Genomic DNA, 19,751 nt, shown 5'->3' with positions numbered 1-19,751 from the left:
TTATTTAATGCAAATACGAATCACAGAATTACTTGTTTAAGGGATTTGCAAAGTATTAATGAATAAGAGATTGGCTACCTTCTGAGGTGATGCTTTATAATGAAATACAATCTTTTCCTGATTTTTACATAATAGGCTGACAGCAGGTAGACAGGCATGCACAGACATGCTCTTTCTCTTTGAGAATACAGAACCACAGAATCATAGAAGAGCCTGTGTTGGAAGGGACCTTTGAAGGTTATTTAGTCCAAATTCCCTGCCATGAGCAGGGACATCCTCTATTAGACCAGTTTGCTCAGAGCCCTCTATGACCTGACCTTGAATGTTTCTGGGATGGGGCGTCCACTGCCTCTCCAGGCAATCTGGTCTGGTGTTCCACTACCCTTATCATCAAAAACTTTTCCTTATGTCTCATCTATATTTAAAACCATTTCTCCTTCTAAAATGTTTTTCCCCATCTTTTTTATAAGCCCTCTTGAAGTATTGAAAGGCCACAATGAGGTTTCCCCAAAGCCTTGTCTACTTTTCTCCAGGCTGAGCAGCTCACTCCACCTGTCTTCATAGGAGAGGTGCTTTTAGAGTGCTGGACTACCTCAGCAGGTCTATGTCCTTCATGGATAACAACATTGAAAATAATTACTAGTTCATATGTTATTTCACTGCCACCCATGACAGGTATACATTTGATAGGAATATTAGTCTTCGAAAATATCAGGTCCTCGGAGTTCTCATTAACTGTAGTATATTGAGACAAGTTAAGCTAATAGCCATGTCGCCTGTATATAGGAAATGTATTGCAATGCTGGCATAATAAGCAAAATTGTTTTAATGGGCTTTAAACCTGTATTCCTACCCACACAGTTTTGTTATAAACACTGGTGAAATTGACTAGTTCTTAGGGATCTAATTACTTATAACCTGTGTCCAGCAGACAGTGAACAAGTACCCACCAACACTTTCTGCTCACCAAAGATACATATGGGTGTTTTTGTAGAGGACATAATATTTGGCTCCTATAGGTCCTGCAAAAGGGTAATCTATTTATAGCTTCTAATGAAGCTTCTCTTTTGCTTGGGCTGGTCTCCTCCATTAAAATTTCCCTCTTTTTTATCTTTTTTTTTTCTATTTTTAACCTAATGTCAAAGCTCTTTAGTTAGTAGGTAAAGATATGACTTCTGTCTCTTCCTGTGCTGTTTCAGCTTAATTTGTTAGTAAAATCTATTTGTAAAATTTCTTTAGGGCCTTGTATTCTCAGTCTCGTTACATTAGTAAGTTACACAGCAGATGACCTAATGAAAGTTTTCTGTAAAAGTGAAAAATATCCATTAGAAGCAAAAAATATCATCATGTTTCAAGTAACAAATTTTTGAGTAAAGTGACCTAAGAATGTTAAAGCTCTTAAAATAGGAGCAAATGTACTCTTTGTTTTGCAAAGCAGAGTTAAAAGTCTTTTTGTGGCCAATGTTAAGAAGGTGCTCAGATTAAAAAGAGTTTATGAGGAATCATCTGCACTTTCACATTTGAGAGTAGAGAATGAAGGTTGTTCCTTGCAAAGGTTTTGTGATGAGTTAGACTTACGCTCTTTTCCCAGTCTGCAGATATTATTCTATGTCTAAATCATAAAAGTTCATGCTCTGCAGAACTGTTGTCTTGGCTTAAGACAGTTTAAAGAGCTGGACACTCTAAAATGAGTTACCTCCTCTTAGTTTCAACCAATCCCTTTCCACCCATAAGGAATGAATGTGAGTAAACATAAGTGAAAAAATAACAGTTTATGAAAAAGCAAAAGAGCAACAAGCAAAAAAGCCCCAAAAAACAGTAAAAAATCACTAGATAGAAAATCACTAAATCTCACGAAGCTCTGGGAAACAAAAGACCCAGGGTGGTGGAAATAGCATTTGCAAGATGGTACCCTCCCGGATGCCTGTGTGGCTCGAAAGACACAGGGAGAATGGCATGAGCTCTCTACCCCACGATGGTGCGTTCAGTCAACCACACCACGTGGGAGACAAAGGGAAAGAAAGACGGTGGACAGAGAGAACCTTCCTGGGAAAGCAGGAGCTTTTGGAGCTGCTCTAGTGGCAGATAAGTACCCATGCATGTGGTGTCAGCGCCACCACCTGCTGCCTCCTCCTGATGCCTGCTGGGCTCTGCAGGAGCTGGTGCTGATGTCCACCACACTGCACAAGTGTTCAGGGAGGGAGAGGAGCCGGTCTGTCAGATGTGGGGTGACCTGGTCCCTGGAAGGGGTGCAAGGATGACTCTGAAACAGTTTTTTATTGCAATATGCTGTTTTTCCAAGTGGCTACTATTGCAAGCCCAGAAAAAACAAACAAACAAACAAACCAACTTTATTGAAATTTGTATAGTTTTGAGCCTTTGAGTTCCCTGATTTAAAAGTCAAAGTTTACTTTTAGAAAGGGAAATGTGATCTGGAACATATTAGGTCCGATCCTAAGGTGGTTGTGGATAGAAAAATGAACCTCAATTATCTTCTTTAAAACTCGTCAGTAATATTCAGTAGGTAAAAGGGTGCTTCATAAGAGGATGTTCTGTTCTTTGTGGTCTTGATTGGTAAAGGAAAACTTTTGTGCTTGAATAGGAAAGAATATCCAATTGTCACCAGAGAGCAGTTTTCTATGGTTAGGAAAGACGTTTTTCATAGAAAATGTAATATATCATTCAAATAAATTTCTTGCAGACATTTGTAGTCTTCATAATTTTTAAGATAAGATCAGACTGGAATATAACAGAAGGTTCTTTGGGGTTTTGCTTTGTTTATGTTTTTGTTTGATTTGCTTGTTTGTTGTCCTGCAAGGGCAACTTAAATGTAGGGGTTCAAAAGACATGGTCTCATATAGGTATACTGTCACAGAATATCTTGATTCTATTTTGGACATTTGTTCTTTTAGAAAAACAGGCGTGAGGAGGAATAGCTATGTTCAAAACCCCTTTTCATCAGCTCCTTTCTAGGGATGAGAGATAAAAAAGAGAAATAAAGGGAAAGAATAGATTCAGAAATTGAGGAGACTGAAGAGGAGGAGTGAGGGGTTGGAAAGACAAAAAGAATGTATTTGTTCAAAAGCTCAGTTTTAAGTAGAGGTAGGAAAAGCTGTGTTTTTTTAGCAAGTTGTCTGGGGACTGCTGAACACCTTGCCGACTGCCCTGAAAGAGATGGAGTTGTACTGAAGATCAAAGCAGTGAAGCTATACTGCAGGGAAAAGAAAAAGAAGAAAAATAATTTAAGCTAGATCAATAGCTTATGGGTCAGTTTCTCCTTAACTTCTGTTAAAATCATTATGTGCCATAGTGCTTAGTTTTACCTTTGTAAAATGTGTGGCAGTTTCCAGCCTTTCTACAGCAGTACTGATTGAAAATGTTGGGCACCTTTTTTTTTTTTAATTTTTTTTTAAAATATATTTTGTTTGGGGTTTTTTATTACATTTCAGAGTAATTCTGTCACTTCATCTTTTTCCTTTTGGTTGTATGACTTGTATCTCTTTTTGTTACTGTATTCTCTTCTTCCTCTGTAAGGAAATTCTGTGGTTATAAGTGTCAGTTTATAATCCAGTAATTAATTGCTTTAGCAGTTTGCTTTATCCTTAAGTTCTGATCAATAGAACTGGATTGTAAACCATCATTAAAACTCACTTTTTCTACTCTATTTTTATTTTTAGGAATGTTGTCTCTGCAATTTGAGAGGTGGTGCATTAAAGCAGACTACTGACAAAAGGTAAGTAATATGTTCTGCAGGACTGTATGTGCTTGTTTTATTTCCAGTCCATTTCCACGTGCAAAGCATTTGCAACCTGAATTATTTGACAGTGTCCCTTTAAGCTGAATCTCACTTTATTGAAATGCGGCACTGGCATTTTGTTAAATAGTTAGATAGTAAAATGTACATTTGTTTTAGTATTTGCAAATGCTTGCTTGTTCCAGATTTTAATCTGCTGGCCTTTTTGCAAAGAAAGTAAATGAGAGAGCTCATTTAACATTGTTTGCATGTCTTATCAAACAGCAAAGTGTATTTTCTTCTTTGCTCTTTAAAATTACAATACAATCCTTTTGAACTTCTAAACCCAGCATTTTCAATGAATTAATTTTAATCATGTTTAAATAATTTTAAATTCTGAAGGGTTTTTTTTCCAAACAGGTTTTTTCAAAAGGGTTTTTTTTCACTTTTGTCACATACTGTCAAAAACAGTTTTGTTGCTGACATCATGCTATTACTCTGTCTGGCTGAGAGAAACTATAGCAAGTAACCCTATCAGCTAAAGTGGAAAATGTTGCAGCTTAATGTTTTTTCAAGCCCAATAGTAGAATAGTCTTCATGCATTTTGGATAATTTCACAATTAATTAGCTCATCTTAGTAGCTTAGCAATGTTGTGTGGACCTCTTTCTTTCATGCTTTGGAATGCAGTGGTAAGACATGATCTAGGTATGACATCCTTTTTCACTTACCAGGAAAGAAAGTGGAAAGAATTTATTTATCAGTGGTTTGCAATTGATTTCAAGACTCTTGTCCAGTTAGGGGAAAGATTTTTGTTTGACTCAGGCCATATCTTGCCTTCAGAAAACATTATTATTGTAGCTATTTTAATGGAGATTTTTGCCAGTACATTAAAATTCTCAGCTGATTTTTAGTTCTGCTTTAAATTCCCTTAAATTTGTTACTTGGTTTAATGCTAAATACAAAGAGAATGACAAAAATATTATCTCAATAGAATTTACTATGGCCTTTTGATATTTGCTGCTGGTAGCTGCTATGTTGCATCTTTGTATATCAGTTTAACTTTTTTTGAAATATCTCATAAGATACATTATGAGGAAAATGCACAGAGGTTTGCATAAAATCACTTTTCTTGTACAATTGTATGTAAGGTTTTTTGGTTTACATTCTATCATGCTGTAGGTTAGTTTTATGGATTTATGAAATGGGATTTCTATAAAACCAGTTGAACTCTTGTTTTTTGTGTTTCTGTAACACCTTACAGTTGTTGCACATTGTGGAATTTTTAATCTGTCTTTCAGCGTTAGCTATCATTTCAAAATTCTGAGTTTTCAGAAAAGGATGTTACAATTTAACCTTTTTTCTCCAACAGCTGTAAAATCTAACATATGCATTCTCCTTTGCTCCTTCTTTACTCTCTACATACTAATTAGAGATACAGGAAGAGCATGTCATACTTTTAAAAGCTAATGGATCAGACTGGTATGTCGACATGCAGTAAGCTGTTTGTTGTATGGGAAGGCTGAGATTCCTTCTTTTCAGCAGAACACAGGAATTGTTTTTAGTCTGTTAGGTTGACAGATGTCAGAGGATAAATGTTTAGTTGAAGATTGATTGAAGAGGCATTTTATTTATAGCATTTCTGTCTCATAAAGCTTACATGGTAATGTGGTTTAGCAGGGAGACTGGTCACAATGAGAAGAAAACAGCTATTACAAAAAATGTTTTAAAAAGTCTCAACTTCATGTAAGTTAAAACATGAAGAAACTGTCACTGTAATAAGAGGATGGATCTGCAAGCTTTATCTGTTTTTATTTGGGCTGAACTGTATGACTTGCTAATTGATAGGTCATCTTTATGTACAGGTCTTATTTCACACTTTGACCAATACAACTTCAAAATACTGTGATAGGAGTTTGTTTGGTCCCTGTGTCTCATATTATACTTTGCAGATGTTTTTGTCAAAGATGACTTGAAATATTGCTGCTCTAGTGCAGGAAAGAGAAATTATTTTTGTTTTCTGCATTACCCTCCATCTTCTTCAGCTTCAGCCCACGTTCCTGTTAATCTGCTAAGATGCTCGTGTAATGTGTGTTTCTTCAAAATGTACAAGAAGTGGAGTGAGGCAAGCATTCAAACCTTAGAAAAGTAGAGCAAATGGGGTAATGAAAACAGATATACAGTAAATGACAGGGAATAAGGCAAATATGAGTAAAAAAATGGAAACGTTTTCCTTTATTCAGATTTACTTTTTGTCTACCCCAGAAAGATTTTAGAAGTAGCCTCAGAAGGCTGCTCTTTGATAATGAAAGTGTTGTTAGCTTCTCTTGTGCTTCATGAAATGCACAGCTTCAATTTAATTTCAGGCTTTTTAAAGTGTCTTTTAGCTTTTCTTATTTTGAGATTCATGTATTGTGAGGACTTGGAGTGCTTTCTGATGCATATAGGAAGCATGCAGTATTGTCTGACAAACCTCCTGATGTTCCATTGAAGTCTTGAATGTAACACTGATCCTAGGCATTTGCAGGTGCTTTTGCTACCAAAGGTGATCCAGTTCATGCTGGGCATTGCACTGGTGTCTTGATCACTTTGCTGTTTGGATGCTGTTGTGTCTATTGACAGAAGGCCTTGATAACATTGGCATTTCATTTTGCATGATTTTGATAGATACATGATTGATTGTAATCATGTTTGTTATGAAAAACTAGTTTCTCAGGTCTGATTAATGTTAATAATGGCTAATAAATGCTGTAGATGATAAATTACACATGAACCAAATAGTGTGGTGTTTTTGTATATGCCTGAATAGCACACCTACAAAAACTTCTTAAATAAAAAATAAAATGTGCTTAAAAATTGTTGCAATAAAATCTCAGTCCGAAAATTTATTGACACAAAATGCTAGTGTTGCAAGGTTTGTTAAAATGTGTAAATGAAGCTAAGTAAAGCCTAATAAGGAAGTAACCATAGATGGGTGTGTTTAAGAAAACCAAACCAAAAGCAAAAGCCAAATACACAGCAAGCAACAACTTCAGCACTTGTATTTCTATGAGTTTTTTTGGTGGTATTTTTGACTTGCCACTTTTCACAGGTGGGCACATGTAATATGTGCAATTGCCATCCCAGAAGTCAGATTTGGTAATGTCACAGAGCGTACTCCGATAGACACTAGCAGAATACCCTTGCAAAGATTAAAATTGGTGAGTAGTATATTAATATATGCTCCATAAATGCATTGCTATTAAGGTATTCCACTATTTGAATGTATTAAAAATCTGAATTGTGATGGTTATTGCCAGGTAAAGAGCAGTAAGTTTTGTTTAAGGTAAGAAATAAGTAACAAGGGTTTTACTGAGATGGGCCTTTTGAAACACAGAGACAGTTCATTAACGTGGTAACAGTCTTTGGTATTCTGTTAAATGTAGTTCAAACCTGTTCTTTCCCAAGAGAAGAGTAACAAACTTACCAATATCAACTATGAAAGTTTCATTTTTGGAGTTGTATTGTTGATGAAACCTAAAAAGGCAGGGAATAAAACACAGTACATATTTGTGAGGTGTTTTTATTATTGATTTTTACCTCAGCTATTTAGAAATGTGAAAGGATGCATGATCTGTTTGTTGCATGGTATCTCTGCCATCAGGGTATTGCAAAATATGCATACACTAAATCACACATTAAACAGTCTTGTTCAGGAACACTGATGTACTCTAGAAAAGAATATGCACAAGTGCAAAATGTGTTTTTTTGTGGTTTATACAGTAATTACTTAATTTGTCAGTGTGTGCATGACTGTGATGTTGTCAGATAGAAAGTGATTAGTGGTCCGTTCAAGGTCTTAGAGGAAATGTAGATTTTCTAGATCACCCCACACTGTTTCCAGTGTGGTTCTTGGTCTACCTTACCTTGTACTCACTTATTTTGAACTATTAATATTTTCACTCTCTACTTTAATTCCCCTTTTTTCCATTAATTATTTTTTGATTTTTATAGCTCTATGTTTAAATGTGGAAATGCAGCTTGGAGTGCTTTAAAATTGACAGCCTGCCCTTTAAGTGGTAATCTGTTTTGAATTTTTGTTCAGAATTTTAAAAAAATTGGTTTTCACACGTCCTTTAAAATACAATTTAAAAGACATATGTAAAGAGTGGATATATATAACATAAAAACATAAGGCGACTTGAAAATTGCTAATTCAAGATTTGAAAACACAGTAATCATGGAAACATTATTGGAAACGACCTCCAACGTCATCAAGTCCAACCTTTGACTGAATAACATAAAGCCCACTGGGCACACCTCGTCTCAGTCTGCCATATCTGAACATTTCCAGGAATGATGACATCATCCAGCTTCCCTGGGGAGGCTGTTCCAAAGCTTAACCATCCTTTCAGTAAAGAAATTTCTCCTGCTATTGAACCTAACCTCCTCTGGGACAGTTTGAGGACATTATGTCTTGTCCTACTGCTTTTTACTTGGCAGAAGAGGCTACCAAACCCACATTTCAGGCAGTTGTGGAGAGTAATAAGGTTCCTCCTGAGCCTTCTTTTCCCAGCTCTGTCAGCCACTCCTCACAGGACTTGTAGTCCAGGCCCTTCCCTAGATTTGCTGCACTTCTCTGGACATACCTGAACACCTCAATGTCCTTCTTGGATCACAGGTTTAAGTGCAGTCTCACCTGTGCTGAGTACAGGGGACAATCCCTGCCCTGCTCCTGCTGGCCACACCATTGCTGGTCCAGGCCAGGATGCCATTGGCCTTCTTGGCCACCTGGTCACGTCATGGGCAGGAGCCAGCATTGGGCCTTGATAAATCTCACCCCACTGGCCTTGGCCCATGGATCCGGCCTGTCCTGATCCCAATGCAGAGCCTTCCTGTGCTCCAGCAGATCAGCACTCCCACCCAGCTTGGTGTCATCTGCAAACTGATTGACAGTGCACTTGATCCCCTTGGCCAGGTCATAAAGATATTAAAGAGAAATGGCCCTGATTCTTGGGGAACAACACTTGTGGCTGGCCACCAACTGTCCTTAGATTCATTCATTCATTCATTCATTCATCAGATGTTGAAATGTATTCTGTGGACTGTCCATGACTTAAACACTGTAAGACTAACAGGAGCCTTTTGGAAAAGGCTTGAATTAATTTGGAACCAGTGGAGCCAGCCAATTTCTGAAATTATGTGACTTACAAACCTAGTTTTTTTCTGCTGAATAGGAGGAAATTATGTTAACTGCTTATGAACAGTTGAGGAATTTTTAGATTTTCTTCTAATTTTCCTTTTGTTGATAGAATATTACTTCTAGTCCTTAGTGATTTTTCAGTTCTTGATGCCTGCTTCAACATAAAATGACTTTGAACCACTTGTATTGTGTACAGCTGTATATAAGCCTATGGTGTCCTGCAAATATGTAATAGTTTAGAAATAGAGTACTTGCCTTCCTTAACACTGTTTTTTAAAGAAAAAGAATTTGTATATTTGTATGGAATGAGTGTTGTGAAGAAGGAACTGGGCTGAATACAGTAGAAAATAGGAGGCAAGGTACTTTATAACAGTAGTAAATGTAGTAGTGCTGCAGGTAGTAGACCGCCTTTCTGTGAGGGAAGGAAGCGCCAGAATCCTGGTTGGCTCATTATGCCTTATTATTCCAAGATTTAATTTCTGACATTAAATTTATAATTAAATAATTAGATTTGTATTAGTAAGGGAAGTAGGCAGTTCAACCATTTCATCTGTAATGATGTAATGCCAATTTACCAGTAAAATGTTGCTTCTTGGGTAAAGGAGCAGAAAAAGAAATCTGCCCTAAAATCGCCAGCAGCCTTTCTGCTTTTAAATTTTGATTTTGTTGCAAGTAATTTACTGTATCTGATGATTTTACTCTGCTCTGTTTCAGAGTAAATACCCTAGCTAAACTATGTTTCTTGAATGACATGATATGATATGATGTTATTCTGTATTTTAAAAATAAAAACAGGTATGTGTATGTATGCTTATATGTATACATATACATAGTAGAATTGCATGGGTAGTTATATTTTCTCTAATACACTGTATATCAGATACCTCTTGTAAAATATTTCTCTTGTTTCCTGAAACATGGAGTTCCTACTTCTCTAAAGAGTTTGCTGCCAATAGTCTTTTGTGCCTATTCTAGCCTTGTATATATTTGCTGCATTATTCTCAATTCACACATGATCTTTAAGTTAGTCTTCACTTCCTGACTGTTGATGCTACAGAATAACAAGCTCTCATACTCACTAGCACTGTATATTTTTCCTCAGGGGAATCCCAGGGATTATATGTAAATTTATTCTTTCTCTAGGAATTCCTGCCTCTTCTTTTCTCCAGTCAACTCCACTGCATGCTTACTTTTTATTCCTTTCCATTACCATTGGCTCTATACCTGAGAGTAGACAGTTGATACCATCTGTCTAGCTGTTAATTTCTGTAAAAGCATAGTGAATTTTTCACATCTGGGAGTACGTGAGCAATTGATGCAGGTCAGCTTTGTCCTTTGAAATTGTAGGGACTGTCAGTGCTGCTCTTCAGCAGCAAATTCCAGCTTCACAGCTATCCTATTTGATGCATTAAGGACATCTTTCTTCATCTCACTCCGCCATTCAAGCAAGAGGGTTACCAGAGCAAAAGCAAGATTTGTACATAGTTCCTTGATATTGAACCTTAATAAGCAGTAATTTAATAATTTAAAATAATTTAATTAATTTTGAGTCTATTTTTATAATCCATTTTGTGATAAAGTATGAGGTATGTAATAAATAAATGTGGTCTTGCCTACTGTGCCACCTCCCCTTTACAAAATTTAGGATGTTAGTGTTTCATTACTTTTTTTAATGAGCAAAACATAGTGGAAAAAATTATAAAGGAATAGATTAAGTACTAGCATGCAGCCATACCAAAGTTAGATATTACACTGTAGAAGCAAATGGTTCTAGTTGTTGGAAACATTTTCTATTCCTGTTGTCCCTGTTCCTCCTCTCTGAAGTAGTAAGAAGTAGTAAGAAGCCCAAATAAGCAGAATATCTACTATTTTCAGAGATCTGTGGAGGAGAACCTGACATTTTCTTCAATGTAGCATCTACAAAGGAACAGCAAAGGAAGTAAAAGCCAGTGTTTAAATTTTTATACAAATTAAAAAATATCTGTGTAAACAGGGACATATTGGTAGGCTTTGTTTTATTGCTTAGCTAGTAGATGTAGTGATTGCAGTTAAATAGTTTCAATTCACTAGAGATTTTGGGTTGAAATCAGTGTGTTTCCTGTCATTCTTGCCATTATTAAGATATACTAATTTCTTCCAGAGTAAAACTCAGTATTTTTATCATACTGATAGTAGTTTATAGCTTTAAAATTGTTTTATTCAACAGTTTCACATTTGCAAATTAATGGGTTGTTATAGCATGCCAATGTTTTCATATTTCTCTAGCTTTTTCAGTAGGTTATGTGTCATGTACTATTACTGCTGAAAACTTACATGACGGTGAAAAAAACATTAAGTCTTTTGAATTTTTTTCCTGAATGCAAGTAGACAAAATAAATAGAATATTTGGCTGCTTTTTTTTCATAGGTGAAGAAAGAGTATGATACACTCAGTTGAAATCACTTCTAATTTAGGGGTATAAACTCATGATATTATTGGACATCAGCTGACTGTTCATGTGAAAGCAAAAGACCTCCTAGGCAACTTCAGTGCTGCATGCTACGAAGATGCTATAACCTGTAGGTTCTCCATGTTATGTCTGTGATTATACATTATCTCTTTTTGTTTTTTTTTCTATTTTCCTCAAATATATTTGAATGGAGAAATGAGATTATCCTGGTCTCCTTTTGTCAGAGAGTCAGGCTTTCTTTCTTCATTTTATGATGTTCACATCCATCAGACACTTTGAGTTGGAATAGCCACATGGAATGACAATTTATTATTACCAAGCTAGGAAATAAATAAGTTGAATATGGACATTTAAGTACAGGTTCTAAAATGAAATGGCTGAAGGGATATACCTTACCATATCACACATTATAAACCAATATTTTGCATAAACTATGGTATGCTAGCGGTTTTGTGGACACATAGTTTAGCTGGTTTTCTCTTCCAGTGGTCTCCAAGTTTAACAGCAGACATGAGCTAGTGTGAAAACAGGAAGTACAAATGCTATCTTAAGTACTTCTAATCATATTGAAATTATTAGGAGCAGATAAAAGAGAGGCAAAGTTGCTGAGAAGTGATGGGATGCAGGGGCACCACTTGGAATATGTGTAAATGTAAAGGCAGAGTTGTAGCTAATGACAAGGTGGAGGAAGTGTGTAATTTGTAGAATTCACGCTGTGAATGAGTATGGTGTCAGCTTCCATCCCAGTGCTGTTAAACAGCATCAAACAGTTTACCCAAAGCAGACAAAGCTTGGGCTTCCAGCTGAGTTTAGTTTTATTTAATTTATTTTTGCTTTGTTCCATTTGTCTTTAGTCTCCAAGAGAAGCTTGGTATGTGCTTTTGCTTTTAAAATTCCATTTTTCCATGACTATATATATATATATATATATATACGGGGCTTTGGGTCATAGGAAACAAACTGGATTTCTTTGTGTGTCAAAGTCGATGATAAAACTAAGTTTTACTTTGGGAAGGGAGAAGCTTTTCCCCAAGTACCTAGATAGTCTCTGTTTTCAAAAGAGCATTAATTACTCAGCTCTAATTAAAAATATGAATTATAGCTGCCTAAAAAAATCCCTGGAGATAAAAAATTCAGACTGACCTCTCAAATATCAAATCAGCCTTTGAAAGTGCTCTCTTGTCTGTTTTTCTATTTTAATAAAACACAGGACTTAGAATTAAATAAAAGCCCTTGTGTTAGTATATTGCCAAAAAATTCAAGCCAACAGGAATATTGAGCCTAGTGTCATTCAGACTTGCCAGATGTGTGACTTATAATGAATTTAGACCTTGTAAATGAGTGTTTAAACGTTTCATCAATTACAACAGAAATACTTAAAAAGAATCATTAGCATCTCTTCCTAGACCTGTGTATTTTGAAATGTCAGCTCTAAAATAATGATGTCAGTAGAATATGTATCAACTTCATAGTGAAATACCTTATCTCCTTTTGGTATTTAATGCTTGGGTATTGGATTGACTTTGTCTTTTTAGGCAGTTGCTGCAATGCTGTACTGAAACGTGCACATGCAATGCCTTTGTTTCTCTATCTTTAGAGTTTTCTATTATTTTTATACTTGAAATACTATTTCTTCTACAAAATAGAGGTAGAAAATGAGTTTTGGAATAGCTGAAGTTGCCCTGAAGCTTTTGATGACCTCAGATTTGTATTTGACAAGTGAACCGAGTATAACCACAAGTGTACGCTGACTGAAGAACATTATTTTGAAAAGAAATCTAGTGTGATGATGACTGATCTACAAGCCTTTCAGAATCTGGCTGAAACCATAAAGGTTTTTTAGAAGGCTGTGCACTTTAAAATTTGCACCTGAAGGCAAATAATAGTAAGCTTGAAAGCTGAAGATTATAGTATTGAAAGGTACATCAATTCTAAAAATATAGAGGTTTCTCAGTGGTATGGCACTGAAGAATGGATTCAAAGCAAAAATTTGTATAGGCTTTTAAAAGAATGGGCACATACTCTCCTGCATGTCATTCTGTTTTAATGATTAAAAAGGATTAAAGACATTTGAGGACAGTACTCATCTAATCTGTTCTAATTTGTAATGAAATTCATTTGTTAAACTACAGTGAGCTACTAGAGCTATTGCAGCTGTGTTTGTGGAAAAGCAGAGAAGCACTTGCAATGATGTATACCACTGTTGCTGTGTGTTTCTGGTAATACAAAGAAGTATTGATTACTTCTCCGTGTTTCCAAAAATATTGCTAGAAGGGCCATTGAGTAGAATTGTTATGCTGTAGATGCAATCATACATTAACTAGATCATTGCACACATTCACAGGCAATGGGACCAAAATGGACAGAAATCTTGAGCCAGATTTTAAGATATTTCCAAATTGCTTTATAACGGTTTATGAAGTAGCTTTTAGTAATATACTTGACTTTAAAAAGTGTTAAACTAAAAATAATGCAATAGTTGATTACTGCAATATATAATTTATTAAAAGTGTAGTTACTCATTGCTATCATGTACAAAATAGAATTTACTATATATGATTTAGTCACAGTGTTCATTGGATTTTTAATAAGGATATTAAAAGAATATAGTTTCCTGGCTGTATAGTACTTACTGTCAGAATAATGTGCAGATACTATTGCAAACTGTCAAGTTTGTATCTTGCAGTGGTATGGTACTATCAAGTCTTATGAAAGATATGGCAAATGTTAGAAATGCATTACTATAAATAATATCTGCAGACATGAGCAGAAAGAGACATAAACATGTCTGCTGCTATAAGTGTAGCAACTGTCAAGGATTAAATGAGTCCAGTGTATGCAGAAATTAGAAATCTGGAGAAAGAAAACTGGCTCCAGGTTTGTATCTGTAAGAAAGAATTTACAGACACCAGAATCCAGGAAAATTTGTCTCAGATTGCTACATGCACAAGTTATGTGCATGGTTTTTGTTTGTATATTGGTTGAACACATGCCATGGTTTTAAATGTAAATTAAAGCTGAAAAATTCTTTTGTAATTTTGTATCACATCTGTGTTCAGGCTAGGGACAATCTCAAATATCAATATAAGTTGGTGGATTAATAGCTTGACAGCAGCCTGCAGAGAATGACTTGGGAGTACAGGGGATAAAGCTGGACACAAGCTGTCAACGTGCACTTTCAACCCAAAAAGCCAACAAGCCAAGTGTATCCTAGGCTGAATGAAATGCAGCATGCCCAGCAGGTCAATAGAGGGGCCTTTGTCCTCTCTCTGCTTTTGTGAGAGTACTCCCATCTGGAATAGTTAATCCATTTTTGGTGTTTCCCAGCACAAGAAAAAATAATGGACCTGTTAAAATGGGTCCAAGACAAGAATGGTCAAAGGGCTGGAGCACCTTTGCTATGAAGGCAGGCTGAGAAGGCTGAAGCTTTTCAGCCTGGAGAAGAGAAAGCTCTGGTGAAAACTTACTGAGGCCTTTTAATACTTAAAAGGAACTTCTAAGAAAGACAGGGAAAGATTTTTTTGCCAGGACCTTCAGTGACAGGATTACCAGCAAGTTTTTTATACTAAAAGAAGGTAGATATAGATGGGATACAAGGAAGACCTTTTTTCTTACATTAAAAGTTATACCACTTTATATAACAGTACAATGCTGGAGCAGGCTGCCCACAGAACTTGTGTCTGCCTCATCACTGGAAGTGTTCAAGATCAGGTTGTGTCGGGCTTTGAGCAAACTGGTCAAGTGGCAATGGAGCTGCAGCTAGATGATCTTGAAAGATTTCCTCCAACCCAAACTGTGTAAAGATGGACATGAAACAGTAGGGACTTACAAGGAATAAAACAGTAATGAGCTGATCACCCACTGATGTGTGAGGATCTGTTGGGTTTTTAAAAATGTGTATATAGTCAGTAGCACAGCAAAATTTATTCAAAACTGCTTTAGACTTGCATATAATAAAGTAAATTTCTAAAAGATTGAACAATACAGCTTTATGGTGTCATAAACCCAACTGGGAATGACTGCAGTGTTGCTCCGGTTAAAATCCCCTTACCCTGAATACAAAGATAGAAAATATTTTCTGTTATAAATATTCATTTTAAAAGAGTGTAATATTCCCTTTCCTCCAGTCAGTGGGCACTTTTCCTGATTGCCATGACTTTTCAGATATGATGGAGAGTGGCTTGGCAGTCAGCCAATTTTATTAGGACACTGGGATGCATCTCACTGGCTCCTGTGGACTTGTTCAGTTCCCCCTGGTGGTCTTGAGCCTGATCTGCTGGTTCACTGGGAATGACTTCAATTCCCCAGTTCCTGTCTTCAGGTCAAGGGATTTCAGAGATGTGGGAAGAGTGATTACTAATGAACACTGAGGCAAACAAAATTATTGAGTACCTCACATTTTCTTTAATCTTCCATTTCTGACCAATGTGCCTATAGAAGCCATTTTTACTATTCTTTGTGTCCCTTGCCAAATTCAGCTCCAACTATACCGTAGCATTCCTAATCCTGTTCCTCCACAACCAGACAGCACTTCTCTTTCCTTCCAGGGATACCTGTCCCTGATTCCATGTCCAGTGCTTTTCCTTCTTTGTATTTCACTTTAACCAGGAGATCTTCACTGAGCCACACTGGTCTCTTGCCTTCCCTGCCTGAATGCTCACTGGTGGAAATGGAGAAATCTCGGACTCTAAGAAAAATGTCCTTAAAGATCTGACAGTTCTATTCTGCTCCTTTTTCTCTGAGTGCAGTTTTCCAGAGGGTCCCATCCACAAATTGCTAAAAGAACTAAAAGTTCAGGCTTCTAAAATTCAGAGTAGTGACTTTAGCTTTTCTTTGGCCCATAATCCTTGAGATCATGAATTCCACCAGGGCATGACCAGTTCAGCCAAGGCTGCCACTGATCCTGACCTCTCCAGTTAGCTAATCCGTGTTAGTAAACAACAGGTGCAGTAGCACTTCTCTGTCACCTGGGGTAAGAAATTATCCTTGATAAGGAGACTGCTTACATCTTGTCGAGTTGCTTTTCCAGCAGATGTCAGGGACTGTCCTGACAAGTCCCTGCAGCTGGATCAGAACCTGCCAGAGTGATGCTTCCTGCAGGTGAAGAAAGAAGGTTTTGTCAACAGAGTCCCCTCAACTGAGTGGTGGGTAATAAACACAAACCCTGAGATTTCCTGTATTGGCTTGGCTTCTGATTTTCAACCACAAGCTCTTGACCTGTTCGTCGCTGTTTTTCAAAGATGGGTTTGTGCAACCAAGTCCATGTTGAGAGGGCAAATTGTCTGCCTCCCTTTCCTTGCCTGTTCCTTCTGAACAGTTTGTAGCAGTCAATTGGAGTGCTCCAGTCATGTGATTTTGTCCCACCAAGTTTAAGCCTTTGTGATTAGATCATAGCTTTCCATTTGAACAGTCACTTCCTGCATCTTCTGCTAGTTACTTATGCTGCATTCCATTTAGTGTATTTTAAGGATAGAATGATGAATAATTGATAAATTTATTACTTGGACATAAATTGAAATAGCTCAAAACTCAGTTCAGTGAGAATTTTTAGTTTTCAGTAGTTAAATTTGGATTTTTAGTACCTTAAACTAATTTTTTCCTGTTGTTTCCCTTACTTAAAGTTCTCTGCTGCAGGGCATTTGTGTGGTGATCCTTGGAGCAGTACTGTGAGACCTGAAGGGTTTCTCTGGACCATTTTCCCTTCAGGGAAAACCCATTTTCTGGGTTTTCCCTGAAGGAAAAATGGTCCAGTTCAGGTTATAAACTTGAGAACTTGTCTTAATGAACAGATACTGTTTTTTCTTTAGGAAGCTGACTACTGTTTGAAGTAATGTTTGTAAGGAGCTGCTGAAGAAAATAGTGAGTTTATTTGCAAATTCTGGGGGATTTAAAGAAACTCAAGTTAATGTTCATTTTAAAGAGAAAAAGAATGATAGCTGAACTGCTGCCTGGGGTTACTTTTTTTTTCCATTAGCTGAAGTAGCTCTCTGTGTGCTTTCTATATATGCAATTTCCAAGAAAAAGGATAAGGTATCAGTTTTAGATAAACTTTTATTGGTGGAAAAATGGCATGGTCTTTCAGAGACTAGTGATTTGTCCTGCCTTTTTTTTACTGTGCAGCTTTTTAAACATTTAATTTATTTCATGCTACTGTTTTGTTTGGGAACCCTCTGTTACCAGGAGAAGGTATGGTCTCTTAGATAGCTGCCGTAGCTTGCACTAGAGTCGAGTCTCTTAAATGCCCTGAATGACAGACAACACCATTTTTTTTCTGGAGAAGTGGCTTATTTTCCCTGTACATGTAGTGGTGTGAGATCATTTGCTAGGCACATCCAATATGTTTAACCGTGTGGTCTTTAGGAATGGCTGTGTGTTGTTTCCATTACCAGCAAGCATTACATCTGTCTCGTCAGCTCTGAACTTAAGCAGCTTATTCCTTGCACCTTATCACAGCAGGGCACTTGGCAAGCTGAGAGACTACACTGTCCAAGTCTGACAAATATGAATCTTAAAGCAATGTCAACATCATAAGGATGGCACTGCAGCCTACATCATCTTCCAATTTGTCCAGTAGCCTGTATTTTACTGAGTGACACTATGACAGAAACTTCTCTTGGTGGAGAGTCAGTGTTCCTGTCTGCTTTTTCAGAAGAGAAGGAAGGGAATGTGTCAGAAGGTTGCATAACAGAATCATACATAGATTGTCACAGAGCTCATAAAATGAGTAATGAATATGTTAAGTTCATAGTTCAGAAAAATTAATTTCATGAAACTGGGCAGATACAAGGGCATATGAACACAAGTGGAAGCTGCAGAAAATATCCTGTATTTGAAAAATTATATATTCCTCTGCATTTTTCACATCAGAGCAATAGCAGGAGACATGTTCTTGAGCAAGTTTACATCAGCTTGACTGTAAATAAAGAAGCTATTACAAATACAAACATTTTTTTAAAGACCTTCTTATCCTGAGGAAGATATAATATATAGGAACCTTAGTGTTTAGCCGGGTGTCTCATATTTGTCATCCCCTTAATGGGAAGGTAGCCATCTACGTTATCTCTCAATGTTAAGGCAACATATTCTCCAGGGAAGTGATGGCTGGAGAGAGAGAGTGCAACATGCAGCAGAAAAATTCATGTTACCTGGTACTGTGTGATATTTTGCTAACCATCTGTCTATAGCTTTCTGGTTTTCTTCTACAGTATTAAAAATAAATTCTTTGATGATGGAGGAATTGCAGTCTTGCAATAGGGCAGCACTTACAAGAATTTGGAGAAATTCCAGATCTCTGACTAAGATGGCTTGACTTATATTGCAGATGTCCTTCTGATTGTGAGCCCTTTGCTTTTTGACCACCATGGAAGAGCATTTCTGTCCTTGTGAGAGGTGTTTGCTGCATTTAACAGCTGATACCTGCTGGCTGGGTAATTTGGCTGCTGTAACACAGTTTGCAGTATAGACTCAGCATATCCAGAACTGCTTATAATGGCTGGGCATTTCCCAGTTCATCATAGTTTCAAGATACCCCATCTATCTGAAAAATACTGTGGTCACTATGAAAGTTGCCTTTGATACAACTGTCATATCTCTTTTTCCCTTAGGAGTTTTCTGTTTGCAGTAATCCCATCTACTTCTTTAACTAGTCATGGTAAAAATTATATTATAGCAAGTAGAAATCTGATAGCTTTTAAATAGAGAATTTGCAGCTCTCTCCTGGATGTGATTTGTTAGGTAAGTGGAAAACGTAGGAGATGAAGGTTTACTGAATACGTCTGCCATTCCTTCCAGAATCACAGAATTATTTAGGTTAAAAAAGACCTCTGAGATAATCGAGTCCAACCCTTGACCAAACACCACCTTGTCAACCAGACCATGGCACTGAGTGCCACATCCAGTCTTTCCTTAAACACTCCAGGGTTTGTAACTCCACCACTTCCCTGGGTTGTGTGTTTCCAATGTTTAACAACCACTCAACCATTACTGTGAATTTATCTTGCAGAATTTATCTTGTTCTACCTGAACCTCCCCTGGAGCAGCTTGAGGCTGGGTCATCTTGTGGTGTTGCTATTTACATGGGAGAAAAAGCTGACCCTCACTTGACTATGACCTTCTCTCAAGGAGTTGCAGAGAGTGATAAGATCCCCTCTGAGCCTCCTTTTCTCCAATCTCAGCTCCCTCAGCCACTCTTCATACGACTTACTCTTCAGCTACTTCACCAGCTTTGTTCTGGACTTGCTCTAGCATCTCAGTGTCTTTAATGAAGTGATACCTTTCTTAATACAGGAAACTACAGTTTAGTTTTTTGGGTGCTGTCTTTCAGTCTTTTGGGTGATTTCCTTGTTTATACAGCCGAGTAATTGTGACTAGCATACAAGCAGGTGTCGAA

General features: G+C 37.0%; 1 protein-coding gene across 4 annotated transcripts in view; it reads left to right on the top strand.

The window, feature by feature from the left end:
• KDM4C (lysine demethylase 4C) overlaps positions 1–19,751 on the top strand; it is a 235,837-nt gene that overhangs the window by 152,286 nt on the left and 63,800 nt on the right. For all 4 annotated transcript variants that reach the window (XM_039729775.1, XM_039729773.1, XM_039729774.1 and 1 more), the window contains 2 exons: positions 3,678–3,733; positions 6,823–6,931. In XM_039729775.1, coding sequence (XP_039585709.1) covers positions 3,678–3,733; positions 6,823–6,931 — 165 coding nt within the window. The remainder of the gene's footprint in view (positions 1–3,677; positions 3,734–6,822; positions 6,932–19,751) is intronic.

This window comes from Passer montanus, unplaced genomic scaffold (genome assembly GCF_014805655.1).
Source record: "Passer montanus isolate IOZ18808 unplaced genomic scaffold, ASM1480565v1 scaffold7, whole genome shotgun sequence".
NCBI classification, from domain to species: Eukaryota; Metazoa; Chordata; class Aves; order Passeriformes; family Passeridae; genus Passer; species Passer montanus.
The sequence above is the reverse complement of the archived record's forward strand: the minus strand, read 5'-3'. Positions and strand labels throughout refer to the sequence as shown.